Source organism: Gopherus evgoodei, chromosome 11, assembly GCF_007399415.2.
Source record: "Gopherus evgoodei ecotype Sinaloan lineage chromosome 11, rGopEvg1_v1.p, whole genome shotgun sequence".
Taxonomy (NCBI): Eukaryota; Metazoa; Chordata; order Testudines; family Testudinidae; genus Gopherus; species Gopherus evgoodei.
Window position 1 is genome coordinate 67,837,350 of NC_044332.1, and position 18,685 is coordinate 67,856,034.

General features: G+C 43.3%; 1 protein-coding gene across 1 annotated transcript in view; it reads right to left on the reverse strand.

Moving 5' to 3' along the window:
• LOC115659525 (TGF-beta receptor type-2-like) overlaps positions 1-18,685 on the reverse strand; it is a 60,876-nt gene that overhangs the window by 27,456 nt on the left and 14,735 nt on the right. Inside the window, exon 2 of the mRNA XM_030579769.1 lies at positions 422-572. Within this exon, the coding sequence (XP_030435629.1) occupies positions 422-572 (151 nt within the window). The remainder of the gene's footprint in view (positions 1-421; positions 573-18,685) is intronic.

The window sequence follows — 18,685 nt, forward strand, 5'->3', positions numbered from 1 at the left end:
ACATCCTGGACTCCCCCTCTTCCAGTCCCCCCATGCAGGCTGCCCGGGTTCCAGCTACCCGACCTCTGACACACCTGATGCTCCTCCTCCTGGTCTTTGTCTTGCTTCCCAGGCAAAGTATCACCTGGTCATCACCTGGTTGCACCCCCCTCCTGGGTCTCAGGTTATGAAGGGCATCAGCCTTTCCAGCTGGAGCAGCATCATCTCCCTCCCAGGGGGTCTCAGCCAAAGTCATACACCCTTATCCCACCACCTACGCATTGGTGCAATACGCAGGGAAACTGAGGCCCGCACACAATATTCATGCAAAACAGTAAAACTCACATAGGCTCAACAGTAAGACTCCCATACAACATAACAAGGGAAATCCCCACTTCGTCACACATACAGAAAGCACATTAGGAATAGGATTGTTGCTTACCATATGGCCACACAGATTTCATATGGACTCTCACAATAGGAGTTCAAATTACAGTTGCTGTAGCACACCTTTTCCTCACACACTGGGGAGGTGGAGTCACACCATTTACACAAGTTGGTCTTCAGATTTCTCCGTGCCGCAGCAGAACATGCTGCAAATAGAAACAAAGCCTTTGAATTACTGATTTTCTTTGTCACTCTTGTCTTGAGTCTTAGCTGGCACTTAGTTTGCCTATGAAAAAATGTGTGATTCACAGAACCACAGGAGAAGAGAGGGAAGCCTGCGCACAAGCCCAAGCTCACTCTGCTGTTTGTAAGTGCATTTGTTAATCATTTTCCTTTGCTGAACTCTTTGGTCAAATGTGTGAGGCCAGAATTCACAGACATCAGCTGCAGCTACATGAGCACCAAGGAAGCAGGTCCTGCTGGAGAGTGCTTATTTCAAAGCTGAAAATTCTGAGCTGCCAAAGGTAGTGTGGTCCAGTGGATAGTGCACTGGACTGGGAGTCAGGAGACTTGGGTTCTATTCCTGACTCTCCTACTCACCCACTAGGCAGCAGGGGAGGGGCATAGCTTTAGTGAGAATTTATGGATTCCAATGCAGCCACAGAAATTGGAAAAATAAGGGTGCAAAAACACCCGGTGAGGGGGAGGCTCATTTGCATAAGAAGTTGCACATGGCTCCAAAGCCTGGGCCCTGTGTCATGGTGGTGCTACTCCTGACCAGGTTGCTGCATAATGATGTCAGAGTCTCTACAGAGGCCCAAAGGGCAAAATCTCCCCAGAGGGAGTGCTGGGGAGGGGCAATACCTCTGTTTGTCCTGATCTCCAGGCAGTAAGGATGCAGGGCAGGGCACCAGGCTTGTGGCAGGGACTCAGAGCAACCGGGAACAGATGCTGAGTGGAGCCACCTCCCCCGAGCTAAAGATTGTTGTTGTTTTCCCTTTGATGGGTGTTGAGAGATGAAAGTGAACCACAATCTTTCTTCCAAATGCCTCTGAACTTAGGGACAGGATGAGGAGGTTGGAAATGTTGGTCTGAATCTGAAGTTAGCTAATGCCTCTGACGTTCTAATGGGCCAGCCCCAAACCTCTGTTGTGAACAATGCTGAGCTTTGGTGGGGGAGTGGTTTCTGGATTTCGCCCTGGACACAGATTTTTCAAGATGAGGCCCCCCCTATAGTTGAAAGCCTTTGGATAGTACTTTCTGCAGCACAGGATACTGTTGTGTACAGAGACCTTTTTCTAAACACACCACGATGAAGAAATAATTGCAGCAGGCGTGCAGTAGCTGCTGTGTACATGGCCTGGGTACAAAATCCTATTTATTTTTGTACCAGAGCTGAAGGAACTATTTTAGGTTAAGGAATAAATCTCAGCTAAATTTAAACTTCCTGTTGGAAAGCTGCTTATTTTGATTTTGAAAAGGGCAAACAAAAGAGCCATCAAAGAAGTGTTTTTAAAAAAATGTCTCAAATGTAGGCACCAAATTAACGCAGCCTGATTTTCAAAGGCGCTGAGTATCTAAAATCCTCGCTGATTTCAACGAGAGCGGTCAGCTCTCTCCACTTCACAATGAGATTTTCAAAACTACCAGAGAGAGTTGGACACCCAGTTCCCATTAAAACCCCACTGTGCCTGATTCTGCTGTGACAGTGATTGGTTTTATGTCCTTAATATTAACATTCCATTAATTTTAATGAGAATTGGGTTTCCAAATCCTCTATGTGACTCTGAAAATCTTAGCCTTTGAAATCAGGGCACTCTAATTTAGGAGCCTAATTTTAGGCACCTAGATTTGAAAACTTTGGCCATGTGTTCACATGTTTATTTTTCCAAAAGACTAGCCTGAAACTTAATTTTCAAAATAGAGCCCCAGTCCTGCAAACTCCCACTCACCTCGCTAGTCCCTACTCACGTGAGCCGTCCCACTGATCTCAAAGGCACCTCTTGCCTCAGTTGCCTAACTCCTCACAGGAGTACAGATTTTCAGGATCAAGTCTTTGAATGCCCAGTGTCAGTGAATTAAGAACTTTGTAGCAAAAACGTCAGGAACTCTTTAAAAGAAGCACTGACGCCACCAGCCCTACGGTATGTTAGTGGGGGACGCCGCAGTTGTACGAAGGAGGATATTGTGCCTTATTTTGCTGTGGCAGAGAGAGGATTTGTTCCTTAAAATATCACACATGGCAAAGAATCTAGTAGCAGATGACCGTAGCAAAATAAAAGGCCAGTTAATATATATGGAGTCCTAATTTGTGGTTGCTCGAGTTGTCTATATTAAAGTACCCCAGGCAGAATGTGCTTTTTGTCCAGATTTCTCCAAAGGGCTTGTATTTAGGCACCCGAGTGATCCTGCAGCCACCACTTTTCTCAATGAGGGCAACCCTCAGTACAGTCCCTATCAATGGGATCCACTGGCTGCTGAGCACTTTGGGCATCCGACCTTTTCCCTTCAGTGCCTAACCTCCAGTTCCTGAAAAACTTGTCCCAAGTATCTTAGTTATTGTTACTTTATATTTTGGATAGCAGTGCCAAAAATCCAGTGTAATAACATTCTCTCTAGGAATTGAAATCCCACCCCTCACTGTGGTAACTGAGTGCCTCAGCTGAGAATAAAGTCAGCCTTCTCCAGTATCTGTCTCCTTTTCATCCGGGTCGAGTGGAGTTCAGAGTTTTCCATCGTTAGTTATCTAAAGTTTATTCTATGGAAAAGTCCAATTTTGCCCAGGGACACATGCCAGAGTTTCCTATTGACACACATCTGGGGAAAGAACCTCATCTCGGATGTTCTCTAAGTGCAAGCATAGTTATCCACTAGTGAACTCAAAGGCATCCTGTGGTATCCCCTTAGCCATTAGTCTAAAGATACAAAACCTGCACCTGGGTGAGAAAACCCCAAAGACAATCTGGGAGCTAGAGAGGGAGTGGAAAAAATGCCTCATGGCATTAAGAGATTTTAACTTCCTTGCTTCCCAAATCTAAGGAGAGCAGACTGCTCTGCAATCCTCTTGTGTGCCTAGCGTGATCCTTCCATCAGCCCTGCTGCCCCCTGACGTACATCAATAAAAGAACACCTGGAACCCTTACACACAGAAATAAACCATTTACAAGCTTCTGTGGCCTCAGAGCTGAGCCCAAGGTTCACAACCAAGAAGGAAGCCTGGCTGGCACAGACAAATCTGTTGATTCCGTAGGCTGGGAAGAGGAATTCTTTTTAATTGACCCATGAAAGAGTTAAAATGCCACACAGCAAGGACGTCTCCAAGAAGCAGCATTTTGGCTGTGAGATTTGGGAGGGTGGGGGTCAAACCAAGAAGTTAGGCAAGGTTACTATAAAACTTCGGTACAAACTGATACCAAGAGTTCTGCACTTTGGGCCAGCTCCTGGCCCTGTTGAAGCCAATGTTGATTTTGCTGATGACCTCAGTGAGACCAGGATTGGAGGATAACCCCCAAGCACACTGTTTTGAACACTGGTACTGGACCTCCAAAAACTGGCCTGAACTGAAACCCTGGCACCAAATGCTCCTTAGTTTTAAAGAGTCAATCCAGATCTGGGTCTCACCAGCTTCTCTCTCTCTCTGGGTCTGATTCTCATTTTACATAAATGTAAATATACTTGATGCCCCTTTTAAAGTCTCTTTACATGTTTACCAGAGTGGTCTTAGGGTAACTGAGTCTGGCCCTCTGTCACTACAACTGTGGAAAAATTGGAATCCAGCTCCTAGCTTTGCTGCTGGGGGGCTCATTGCAAGCACTCGCTGGGGGATCTAGGTGAAGAGGGTGATGCAGATATAATTTGGGTGGTGATGGTCTTCCTCAGGAGACGAAGCTAGAATGTTGGTGACGGGCTATGCTGAAGAACTAGATCAAGTGGGAAGGCTCTATGCTATTCTTACAGATGTCCTCCCTGAAGCCCAGTGAACAAGACAGTGCTTGAGCTGGCCTGGGGATATTCAAACTGGAAGAGGAGGATTATTCCTCGGTTGTCTGCAAAGGAGAGGAAGCACACAAGGGGTAAAATGAAAAGAAAATGAAAGATTCTGTGAGTGAAGATCTGGGGGCCTCCCTTCAGAATTTTTGGATCTATTTACTAAGAAAGACACTAATAGATAGCGCTTGATTTTCTGCCATTCCTGTGAATAACCCCTGTTGCAGTCAACAGGAGTTGGGAAGGTGGATCAGTAATTATACTCACAGTTGTGTGGTGCTTTTTATCTTCAAAAAATGTTACCGCACCGATACAAGATAGTTAAGGTGGTGAAACTGAGGCATAAAACATAGACAGTGACAGAACCAGGAGCTCTTGGCTTCCAGTCCTGTGCTCATTTCATTAGTCCCCATGTCAGTCCACATATTAGCCTGTTTACATTCTGCTTGTGACAGATGTGGCAATTCCCCACAATATCCCTGAAAGACCTCATTATATTATTGTGGGCCATGATTGTATGTAATCTTTCTAGTGGGGAGATGTGACAGTTGTGAGATCTGGGAGTACAAAAGACTATATTGGAACAATAAGTGTTAAGAGAGAAATTAATGCAAATTATTGCAATTCTGATTATGCAAAACCCCAGCCTTTTGAAGCTATGCCCTGAGGTGAGGGTCTTGGCCTGTCACAGAAGGCCAAGATCAAAGGCCAAAGCTGTATAAAGAAATGGTTTGGGATCTGGATCTAAGCCGCATGAACTTGTAACCCTAGGGAAATCCCATTTATGGGTTTTGAAGGACTGAAAGCTAGCAGAGCCTGAGGCTGGAGTTAAGGGTGACCTAGCACAATTTGTAGCATGCCTTTTGTTTTAGCATGTTTTCTCTGTCATGCTTTTATTTTAAGAATAAATGTGCTTGCTTAGAAGGAGCTATGTTGTAACTTATAGTTGTGGGAAATCCACTGGTTATAGCCCTTGGAAAGAAAGCCAGGCACAAACACTGGCCTTTTAGGCAGTCTGGCTTGCTGGGGATTACAGAGGGTAAGGCAGGGAGCTGTGCAGCCTTCAAATCCACGGTCAGGAGGAAGTGAGATGAGGTTATCCGCCCAACAGAGGTGATGTCTGAAAGCCTGAAGTAGTTGCCCTTGATGGACTACGGAGGGAGAATACAGATGCCCCCCGACTTACACAATCATTCTGTTCCAGAAAGCCTTGCGTAACTCAAATTTTGCATAAGTTGGAAACATATACCCGTACATTACACAAAAGTTTCTTCAACTCGAAAATCCTATTTCTGGCTTATGGAACTTTTTCCATAAGTGCGAATTTGTGTAAGTCGGGTCTTGCGTAACTCAGGGAGCGTCTGTACAGGTGCAGTTGCTCTGAAACTCTGACATTACTCACTATGTGTTTGCTTGGAAACAATGTTTTGTGACTGTAAATACTGGAATGGAATCATGAATGAACTACGTGCAATTGTTATAGTTGCTAAAGTGTGTGTGTGTGCATGCGTTCATGTGTGGAGATACCACATTCTCTACAGAATGGTTTGGTTTGGTTTGTTGTTTGTTTATGCCCCTCTCCTACAAAACAGCACATGCAGTCAGATTCTGTGCATTCATACTGATTTCCAGGCTTAGGGCCTCAGCTTGTTTAACCAGACAATACTGTACCAGCGCCTGTTGAGGAACTAATGATTTGACAGTGTCATTTGTACTGCACAATGAAGAAATCAATGCAAATATCAATTTTTAAAAAAATCTAATATAATTATGTAAGTAAGATCCATAAAGTTGCAGTGAGTCAAAATTCTGTGAATTGTCCTAAACTGTTTTGCATGGATTCCATTATCTTTTCTGAGAGAGATTATGGCAGGAACACCTTCTCTTCTTTTACAAGTAAAAGTAAGTGTAAGAAACCCACCAAAGTTCCTTCAGAACTTTGTGTCCCTGAACAATTAGCTCGTAGGCACAGTTTAGCTGCCACATCACTCAGAGTAGTCCTAATTAGACCCAGATGAACACTTTCAATATTAATACTCAGATGATTTAATAAAGCTGCACAAGCAGTAAAAGTAACAATATGCTTCCATAAAGGGGTTCCAGATGTTGCTGAGGCAAATGCTAAACATCAAAATAAAAACTTAAAAAAAAAAAAGAAAAAAAAAGCTGGATAAGCAAAACTTGGAACGAACTATAAACTAATTAAATGCTGGGTGAGTTTTCCAAAAAATAAATTGAAGCCATAAGGACGTGATGTGAGCCAATAAAATAATAGGTAGTCAAAGTTACTGTGAAACAACAGTTTGGAAGGGTGGTCTGAAGTCACCAATAGGTGGGTTACTTTTTTTGCTTTGTCTCTTCCTTCACCGTAATCTTTTGTGTTCTTGTGTACGGGGACAGGTTCATGCCTTTTGGTGTTGATTACTATGCATCCGGAGCTGTTAGAGAAAGGATAAGTGCTGACTCTAAGCATTTGAACACAGACATGAACCACAAAAAAGTTTTGGGGTATCTTACTGGAGCAGCAGAACTGATACTACAGCCAAGGGGCTTTAAAGTTTGCTTTTCAGTTGCTTTAAAGGGCTCGTGTTCTACCTGTATAGAAGACAGTTCTACCAGTAGCTTTGAGAGGCCCATGTTCTACCCTGTAGCCTGTGTGCTATTGCTCACCTCAGCCCAGAGGGGCCCATGTTCTGCCATTTTTGCACGTGCAATTGTCCCCATGATGGGGCTGTTAACAGCTTAAAATTGGGCTCTCTGGAAGCCAGCACCCCAGTCACTTAGAACAGCCAGGGCCTGGGGTGTGGTTAAGATAGAAGGGAGCCCGTTTACACTTGCTGGTAATCTGGTGAGTTAATTAGCTCACCAGCTGGAGAGACCGGTAGGAAAGCAGGAAGTACAAAAGGTTAACCTTGGGAGCAGGAAAGGGGCTTCTCAGAACTTTTACTCACTCCTCAGATTGAGGCCAGGAGGGAGCATCATGATCATCTAGTCTGACCTCCTGCACATCACAGGCCACAGAACCTCATCCACCCACTTCTGTAATAGACCCCTAACCTCTGGCCCAGTTACTGAAGTTCACAAATCATGATTTAAAGACTTCAAGTTACAGAGAATCCACCATTTACACTAGTTTAAACCTGCAAGTGATCAATACCCCATGCTGCAGAGGAAGGCAAAAAAAACCCCAAGGTCTCTGCCAATTTGACCCAGGAGAAAATTCCTTCCTGACCCCAAATATGGCGATCAGTTAGACCCTGGGCACATGGGCAAGACCCACCAGCTAGAAACATGGGAAAGAATTCTCTGTTGCTATGTGTTTTTAGTTTGTACTGGAGTTTATGAAGGAGACAAACAGAAAACACACATGGTGATGGTACTTTGGTGTACCTGTGTGCTGCTTAATTCACCAACAGGTCTTAACAGCCAGGCTTTTCCTGGAGTGGAAGAGGGAACCCATTCACAGTCTCCTTTAAGATACTTGTTTTCAACACACAATGCACCATATTCTTCCTGTTTATAGGGTGACCTAAAATCGCTTTCCCAGCAGCTCTCTGCGCCAATCTTGTCCTCCTCAATAGACTTAATTCAGTCCCTGAAACATCAGGCTCCCAGTGGATAATCTGAATGCACTAGGGGGAGGTGCTTGGATAACACAGTGACGGTTGAAGCCATCATGAGGGAGCAGTTATCTTCCACAGCATATCTCAGATAGGTTCCATATCACTGTTTGGCTACATATCATGTAACGTTTGTGTTGGGCATTCTGCAAAGTCCCAATATCATTGGCCCCAAATGATAACCAGTAAGGATGGCAAGGAATTTGTAGTATGTCGCATATGTGCCAGTGAAGCAAAAGGCATGTTCCAGCTGAAACAATGACACGTGCCATGCAATTAATTTCACATGTGCCTACTTGGCTCTCCATATGTCACTGAAGTACCAAGTGGAGCTTTATACATCCGTTAGAAGGTGTGGATGAGTGTGAGCCATTTATTGATGAATAGAGACAAAATGCCCCGGAGAGTGTCCCCAAGCCACATGGTGTCCCCAAGGGCTGGATTTCATGTTTGGGTCTTTGCTTTAACTGACAGCTGTGTTAAATGACACATTGGCAAGGCAGCTCCTTACTGAATATGCTTTGGAAGAGACTCGTGCACATTGTTCATTTCCTCATGTGTATACAGTAATTTCCACTCAGCATATTTGTTCCTAATATGCCTGTGTGATACCACAGGCAATGAATAACTGGGATACAAAGCTAAGGCCTCTTTGTGGGGTCACACCACATCAGATTGGAGCCCAGTCAGACACAGATGAGGAAGACACACATGGCACTGGGATCATACAGAGCTGCTGCTTAATGCACAGGCTTCCCTGCACCTCTCAAAAGCACAGATTGAGGCACCTTTTTGTGAGGCGTACGTGTGTATCTGAGCTCAGGATTAGACTTTAGAATTGGATTTCATCCTGTGACTAATGACACAGCTATACAATAACAGAGCTACTCATAAGATTTTTCTGAGAATGACAAAATTCTTTCCTTGTTATACACAATATTTGTTTCTCAATATTAAAAAGAAAAGAAAAGCCAATGGGATCTAACTTCCCTTTGTTCCATGTGAAACTTTCCCTGTCAGCAAGTTTTTCCATAACTGCCTACTGCAGGGTTCCTTCCATGACGTCCAGTGTCAGAGACAAGATACTGGACTAGATGCAGTGTGATAATTCCTATATTCCTGATCCTCAATAGATTGCAGAGCTGTAACAAGGAATTTTTGTGCCCAAGGCAAGGGCCGGCTCCAGGCCCTTCAGCGGCGAGTCCCTGTTGGAGGGAAGGATCTGCTGCCGAATTGCCACCAAAGAATGAATGAAGCAGCAGTGGCAATTCGGTGGCAAGTCCCTCTTGGAGAGAAGGACCCGCCGCTGAAGAATAAATGAAGCGGCAGCAATTCGGCGGCAGGTCCTTCCCTCCAAGAGTGACTCAGGGACCTGCTGTCAAAGAAGTGGCGGTGGTAGAGATGCCGCTGAAGCGCCACCGATCGCGGTAGAGCTGCCCCCCTCTGCTTTGCCCTTGTTACGGCGCTGATAGATTGGCACGTGGCTAGAGTACAAGGCCAGAAGGAACCATTCTTACCATCTAGTCTGACTTTCCTGCATAAGACAGGCCATACGGCTTCCCTGAATTAATTCCAATTTGAACTAGAGCAAATCTTTTAGAACAACACCCAATCTTGATTTAAAAATTGTCAGTGATGGGGAATCCACCACGCGCTTGGTAAATTGTTTTAATGGCTGTTGCCCTCCTTGTTAAAAATGTATGCCTTTTATCTAGTTCGAATTTGTCCAGCTTCAACTTCCGGCCATTGTTATTCCTTTGTCTGCCAGACTGGAGAGCCCATTATTTTCAAATGCCTGTTCCTCACATAGATACTTTTAGACTCCATATATACACATGGGTATCAAGGAGAGAATAGACCAAATTATTTGAGCCAGAGAGATTCAGTAGCAATTTTTCCAAGATACCCCATGATGCGCAAAGCACATCTCCTATTAGAATCTCAGTGTTGCTGGAACAATTTTTATTGTGGGGGTGCTGAGAGCCACTGAATCAAACTGTAAACCCTGTATATAATGGAAACCACTTCAAGCCAGGGGGTGCAGCTGCCGCTCCCCCTGCACCCTTGGTTTCAGTACCTATGGTGTTGCTTACACTTTATTTGGTTCATACAATTGAATCCTGCCCTCACATTGCCCTATACAATAAACTACTGCACTTGTGAAGACTGGAGTGAGTCCATAATGTATCCTAGTGAATAAAAAAGGGTCAATTTTGATTGCATTAGACACAGTGCTTCCTGAGGCCAAATCAGATGTGCAGTATATCCTTTGTGGACTAGCTGGACCTTTTTTCAAAGATAGGATCGTAATGGACTTATTCTGTCATTTACCTTTTTGTTCTTAAAAGTATCTTCTTTAAATTTGTGTGTTTTGTAAGTAATGCTTAGGTCGATTACAGAGTAAATGCTGATGTGCGTGGGCTATACCAGGAAAGGTCTCAAAACTGCTGTAAAATCAGAATAATGGAGATCTGTAGAATAATCTCTCTCCTGTCTGGCTGTCTAATCTATTGTATTTCTAACCACTAATGTCTAAGTGCCATTGAAATTACTGGGCTTTGCATGCGGCATTTGCCTCATGACAGTTTATCATGATATGATGAAGTTTTATACAGTAGCATATGGGTGCAATGTCACAGAACAAACATCATACCATGTGTGCGATTTCTGAAGTCAGTACTAGCACACTCAATGGTATCATTCTAGCTAACAGAAAGCAGGAGTGAGCCCAGAATGATATGCAAGGATTATCTTATGTTTTGCTTCAGTTTCCTTGGCTCATGCAGTTGTTCTCCAGCTCTTGAAGTCACAGGAGCATAGAAATTAAAGATAGATTAGATAATACATCTTTTCTATTTGTCTATGATATTTTTTAATGTGCTCCTCAGCATAATATCAAGTTACTGTTACTGCATGTCATCTAGCTGATCCCTAGTGCACCATTCCTGCATAACACTCTACTATTTTTTAGTGCTTTGCCCAGTTTGGTGTTAAGTGTCCAAAGCAATGGAGTTTCCACTTCTTCCTTTGGCAGATTATTCCATTGTTAGGAATTCTTTTCCTGACATTAAGTCTACTTTTTTCTATTCTGAATTTCATCCCATTGCTTCTAGTCATGTTCCCTTGTACCATCCAGAATCCAATAGAACCTTAGAGTTATGAACACCAGAGTTATAAACTGACCAGTCAACCACACACCTCATTTGGAACTGGAAGTACACAATCAGGCAACAGCAGAGACCAACCCCCCCCCCCCCCCCCCCCGCAAATACAGTACTGTGTTAAATGTACACTACTAGAAAATAAACGGAAAGTTTCAAAGAAAAATTGACAAGGGAAGGAAACTGTTTCTGTGCCTGTTTCATTTAAATTAAGATGGTTAAAAGCTGCATTTTTTTCTGCATAGTAAAGTTACAAAGCTATATTAAGTCAATGTTCAGTAGTAAACTTTTGAAAGAACAACCATAACTTTTTGTTCAGCATTACGAACATTTCGGAGTTACGAACAACCTCCATTCTCTGAGGTTCTTCTGTAGTTATTCCCTCTCCTTGGAACATGTGCAGGCAATTATAGTATCCCTCCTCCCTTAGTTGTCATATAGCCAGCTATCCATATTTAAAAGCCTGATCCTGGAAAATTCTTGATCACATAAATAGTGCCTTTGATTCTTGCGTGAGAAAGGGCTGCAGGATACACAATGCTAAGTTCTTTCAGTCTTTCCATTTAAGCCAATCCCACCAGCCCCCTTAATCACAGATGTTCTTTTTCTGAACTCCCACTAGTTTGTCTCCATCTTCCTGGTAACAAGGTGCCCCGTACTGAATATAGAATTCCCGGGGGCAGTCTCACCAGAGCGCCGCTGCATTAGATGGCAGGTTTGTTGCAGCACAGTGGTATTGATAATTATTTTCCATATTGTGCGCCCTCCTTTTCATTTGAAAACAACAACAGTGCTGACTGACTCATCGAGCCTACAGCCTCTGAGTCATTTTTTTTATTTCTGGATTCCACCGTTGCACCCTTTGCGGTGCAATGAATAGCACATACACACACATACAACATGCACAAGGAGTTCACATTTTTCCAGTAATATGAAGCAATTTCCATACCATTAAAGAGAAATGATTGTACTTTGCATGCTCTGGCTTTTATTTTCCATCACATAAATGCTGCACATGAATAAAGGATGGTTGTAAACTAAAACTGTTGTTGTTTTCACTCAGGTTGACTGCAAGCTAGCATTAGGAGTCATTTAGACAGTCAGCTTGAACTTTGAAAGTATAGGAACTGACCCTTTCACCCCCTGCATTTTCTCTCTGCCTGGTTTGTAGCAAGAATCATGGCAGATGGGCACTTCCTGAGCAGGTGGGATTCATAGATTCTAGGGCTGGAAGGGACCTCGAGAGGTCATCGAGTCCAGTGCCCTGCCCTCATGGCAGGACCAAATACTGTCTAGACCATCCCGGATAGACATTTATCTAAGCTATTCTTAAATATCTCCAGAGATGGAGGTTCCACAACCTCCCTAGGCAATTTATTCCAGTGTTTAACTACCCTGGCAGTTAGGAACAGTTAGTGAGTCCTGATATCTGTGTGAGGAAGTCCCAAGTGGTCACACCGAACCACCAGGGCCCATTGGTGGAAGAGGTGTAATGGGGAGCAGAAGAGGCAGGCAGGTGAGTGTGGGGAGCCCCCAGAGTGAGCGCTGAGAAGTAGGCAGGAAGCAGGGGCTGCTGAACAGGCAGTCAAGGGAAGGGAAGCAACCCCACTTCCCCAGGCAGGTGCTCAATAGCAGAAGGGAGAGGTGCATGGGTCTGGATAGTGGCTGCCCAGTCCTTGGATGATAGAGCTTGCCTATTGTAGGACAGAGGAGAGGGGCTACGTGGTGGCAGGCTGGGGGGGAGGAAAGGGAGGTGGCCCTGGGAGGGCTAGGCGGAGATATGACCCAACACCTGCCAACCATTATGTGCAGACTGTGCATGGCAGCCCTTTGATCAGACAGCTGGTTCTTAAGTTTATGTCTGACAGAGCTCAGCGTGTTGACTACAGATCAGACTGTGCACAGGTGGCTGGGACTGAAGAGCTAAAGGTGACTGCATGCTGTATGCTCTGTAATGGATAGAGCCATCTTCATAGTACTGTCACCAGCTCTTCTTGTCCTGCTGTGATTTCCTGCAGCGAGGCCCTTAGCTAATGGCCACGCATTGGGAATAACCCAAACAAAACCAACACAACCAGTAGTTGGTTTTCTGATTCAGAGGCTGATTCTGGTCCCTGTTGCGGTGGCACCTAAGACCAGGGGCCATATGGGTGCTGCAAGGGGTTGAGGGAGAACTCCTTCAGAGCAGGAGAAAAGTAGGGCCAATGTAATCAACATCTGCCTCTCTCCCCCCAGGGGGTGTAGTGTTGGGAGAGTGCATGCCCATGGCGCTGAGCACTCTGTGGGATTCCAGGCACCTGTGCAGCCCATAGGCAGCTCTAGGAAGGCTACCATAAGTTAGAGCAGCCTTTGGGGTGCCACTTTGCCCACACAGCAGCCCAGAATCCAGACACAAAGCTGCTGCTGTTCCCCCTCTCCTCGGGCTGCCCCTTCTGTATTGCGCGCTCCACCCTTTATGGGATCCTTGAACACAACTTCCTACCAGTCCTCCTCAGCTTTATGTTTAATAGGTCCACACAAGGCATAGTGCATGACCCCAGCCAAATTCTTCTTGCACAGGAGTTTGGGATCATGCAAACCTTGGAGGGTTGGGGGAGGGGTTAAACAGGAGCAGCACGCACAAGGTTCTGCTCAACTTGGTAACCACCTCTGGTCCCCCTTGTGTGTCGCAGCACTTCCAGCGTCCTCCCCACTAGGCAATGCTACTAGAGAAGCACGTTTGGGCCATACGGCCAGATCTGTAAAGGCATTTAGGCACCTAAAGATGTAGCTATTCATCTCCCATTGGGGAGTCAAATGTCCAGGCTCCTGTGGAAATCCCCCTAGGTGCATCTTTAGGCACCTGATTACCTTTAAAAATCAGGCCCACTGCCTGCGCCTTGAGCTGAGTGAATAATGCACAGCAAATAATTTTAATTTTCAGATGTTGCCTCTGCTGTGCACAGAAGGCTAGACTGATTTGCTAGGAAGGGGAAGTACAACCTGGGTCATCCCAGGAGCAGCGAATGAATTGTTACAATCCCTTCCCTGCTCCCTACACTTAGTCTGGGGGAGGAGAGGTGTCAACTATTTTATATGGGGCAGCCCACAGCCCGGGCTCCTCTCATGCTGCACCCACTTGCTTGCAGGAAATATCGGGTTGTAGCTGGAGTCTCAGTCTGAGCAGGGGAATAGGAAGGAGGTGCCTTTGCTCCCCTGTGTGGCCGAGATAGGACTGTGACAATCTACCCAAAATGTATGATGCCATTGCAGACTGATCATTCTTAATGTATTCATTGTATAGGATTAAACACATTTTTTTCCCATAGTGTGACTAGTTCACAAGCAATTGATGGCAAATGCACTTTGGCATTTGTGATTTGTTGGTTAGTGACCTAAATCATGGTACCGGTTCTCTTCCCTGCTTGGATGATTTGTTTTATTAATATTTCTTTTGGATTTATCCAATGCTTAATGTGCTGTAACTAGCTTGCCACCCCAGGGTGCATTCTGAAGTTTGAATATTAGAATCAAATATATAATGTATTTGCTTTGGCTGAATATTCAAGTTTGAATTCATTTTCTGTGACCATTCGTGCTAGCAAAACTGTGCTGAGCAAATGTTTGTGGAGAGCAAATGCAGCAGGGTCATGAACGGGCTGAACTGAAATCCTTCTGCAGATTCAAAAGAATAATTACAGGATGGCTTTTCCCTCTTGCTTCTCAGTCAGGCTCCAATTACTCCCCTTAGGAATAAAGTTCTGGAAGGATTGGGCAAAAAATCATAAGGTAATACTCTCCATTTATTCTTTTGGTTTAGATGATTAAAGTCATAACATTTATTGGAATGAAGCAATCTTTCCCTTTTGTATGGATCTTTTCCCATGTTCATTAAAATGTGGGTACCTCTGATACACTGATTTATGATTTCTGTTTTACTTAAAGAATTTTTTTTTAAAAGTAACAATGAGCGGGCAAAGGAAGACATATAAAAAGAAAAATAATAACCTATGTACTTGAGATATTGAAGTTAGGAGGACCTGATAGAAAGTTCATTGAAATCAGTGGAAAGACACCTATTCAGTTCAGTGGGCTTTGGATCAGACCCAGAAAGGATATGAATGCAAGGAACAAGAAGTATAGAATTTACATACATTTTGAGGGCACCAGTCAACCTAAATCAATGTAACCTCAACCTCAGGCTGTTTCTGGAGTGATGTTTCTTCAGCATCGAATGACAGGAGTATGGCAAACCCCACAGGAATCTGCATTAGATGTTTAAGCAAATTTTACTGTAGCCACTTATAAACAGAGCTGATTGAAATCTTTTTACTAAAAAGATAGGCCCATTGGAAAATGCTGATTTTTAAAATGTTGCTAGAAATTATTCACCAAAATGTCTGCAAGTATTTTGTTTGTTTTTCAGGACCTGGTTAATCAAAGCACTCCAACCTTTTGTTTTGTTACGAGTTGGTACCATTGTTTCTCAACTCAGTAAGGCTCAGATTCAGCAAATCTCTTAAGCACTGGCATAACTTTATGCATGCACTTAATTCCATCCCTATTTGGCAAACAACTAAGTCAAGTCATTAAAATTAAGCACATGCTTGAGTGCTTTGCTGAATCGGGGCCTTATGATGTCGAGAAATAATATAACAACTTGTAACAGAACATTCTGTTACAGTGATGTAATTTTAAAATGATTGCCCATGGCTCCCTATGGGTGATTCCTGTGCCAGACTGAGTTAATTTAACTAGTCCTAAATAATAAAAGTCACCATCTAGGGAAAGAAACAATTTAATCAGGACATCTGATAGGGTCCTACTGCAGTATATAGGTCATGACAACAGGAGAGCAAGTGGGAATTGGCCCTGGGTGCATTCACAAATCAACACAAGTATTACAACAGGTTGGCACTCTGCCTGTAACATGTCAAATGAACAAGGTTGTTCTAAAACCAGGCCTGGGTGGTTATAACTCCTGATACACCGTTACTCCCCTGAGGTTAGTAGGTACCACGTTTTCAAAAGTGCTCAACACCCAGTAAATCCCATTGAAAATCTGGCCATACTTGGGTTGTATGTCAGCATAGTAGTAGAAATTGCAGTAATACGTCAAGTCACACAGGACATAAATACTAGATAACTGTTCTTTAATGACATGACAACTTAATATTGTTTTTAATACCATGTAACTGCATAGTGTGTACTGGTGCTTGCAGATTACTGTGTAATTACGTGCGAAAGCAGTTACCATGCAATGTAAACGGGTGTGGAGGAGAAAAGCAACTGTGAGTTTACCCTGTGATAATTGTTCCTAACCTGTTAAAAATGCAGCAGCTGTATGTTAATTACAGTACTATGAAATTCAGATGTGAATAGTTACTATGTAAACTCTGGTTCCAAACTTTGTCCAACTAGGAGGCCATATGGGCTGCTTCTCAGTTGCTAGAGGACCATGTCTAGTTACCTAATTTAGTGAAAATGGAGCAGAATATGTCTATCATCATCTTTAATAGGGAGATACAACCCATGGGTCCCAGAAGCAATGGGCCATATCATTATGTGTGTGTACTTCAGTTTATTAACTGCTCCCCCAAAGTAATGCGTAGACTCTTTATAATAATGTCATACCAATGTCCAAAAGCTAAGAACAACCTTGAGCACCTCCAACCTAAAACCCTCCAATTACTCCCCCCCTAGACACTCACCCCATTTGCCTACCCTTCAGATCCACCTGGAAAAGCGAGAGAGGACTTGAAGGTTCTTGAAGTGACCAGGACCTAGAGCTGGTTGAATAATGACAACATACTCATGAAATAACTCTACCAGCTCTCCAAGAACCCCTCCATTTACGACTTTGCAGACTAAAGCCAACACCTCAGAATATACCATGTCACGACTAGAAAGAAGAAACTGCAGACCCATGAAGAGCAAATGACAATAATCCTATCTCCAAGTGGTTAAATCATGGGTCATTGAGTTGAGGACCCCATATGAAAGAAAAAATTACAATCTGCTGGCTGGTACTAATGCTGTGAAGTGCTTTTGTCTAGAGCTACTATCAGGGTATCTAGAAGCTGCTGAAGATGGTCATGGCACTAGCATGGCACTGGAGAGACCTGGATTCAATTTTCTGCTCTGCCACAGACTTCCTGTGTGATCTCAGGCAAGTCACTTAATCTCTCTGGGCCTCAGTTCTTCTTCTGTAATATGGGGATACTAGCACTTCCCTACATTGCAGGGGTGTTATGAGGATAAATATATGAATGAGTCTGTGGCATTCAGATGCTACAATGATGGATCCCATATAAGATACGTAGATAAATACAGGTTGCAAATCTCAGTGGCAAAAGGAGGGAACTAGCACCAGCTCCGCCTTTTTCTGCTTGTTTCTTCTGGGCTACTGACAAAAGGTCAGATTGGATGATTTTGTCTCAGCCAGCTCACCGTCGTTCAAACCCCATTTCCAGTAAGACACTGACCAGGGAGCTGCAGTCTTTGTAGGCCACCTCCTGCCCGTATTAACGGTGAAAGTAGCAACAGGCCAAATAGCAGAACAAAGTGAGCTGTATTTGGCCCACAGGCTGCTATGCCTTGACCACCTTGATCTTAGGAAAAATATTTCTATATTTTTTTGCCCAGGAACTGAGCATTGTGTGTATTTTCCTTGCTCTGCAGGAGCAGATGGAAGTAGGAGAACAAAAAGGGCAATAAAAAAAGAAAACCCTAAAGATATCCTCAGAATAGGTAAACATAACAGAAACATTATCTGGGTCACATTTGGGCAACAGAGTTTGCTCTGTTTCAAGTGCAAATGGTTTACTGATGATTTAGATGAACTTCCTGGGGAGTGTTTGAAAATTCCTGGCTCACGTTCTATTTACCATCTGTTAGGACGACTTTGATGAGCCAGCAAAGACATGTTGGAATGGAGTAGCTGTTATAACAGAGTACTGTGATCCACTAACTTAAGCATCTTTTAATCTTTTTGATTATTTATTTACAGTGATGTAAATAAATGTACTTTTATCAGAAAGTTCCAACACTGACTATTCTTTCGTATCTAATAAAACTCTGTTATTTCCAAGTTTGGGTAGAAATGTAAAAGTCTCAACAAGCTGAAAAATGTAGAAATTTCCTTCCTAAAGATCTTCTTATGAGGTGTTATGAACAGTCGTAATTTATTTGCATCGGTATTAGTACTTCATCTTAACATTTCTACCAGGCCCATGTGTCCACACCTGGAAAAAAAGCTGATGGAATTTTTTTCATGATTTCAAATTTTTGGACAAGAAATGTTACCATTGTTGCAAAAAATTTCCTCTCTTTTTCAACCAACTAAAAGAATTGGTCAATAAAATGTTTACCAGCTTTATTTGTAAATATTATAGCCTACAAGATACCAAATACTGTATCCTGTTGTACCAGATAAAAACATTGTTAAACTGAAGTTAAAGTTGAGAATACATATCCATAACATAGAGGTTTTAAAAAAAACACCTTTATAAGGGCATTGAATTATTAAAACCAACCATTAAAATTTTTTAAATATTATTATTATTAAATTTA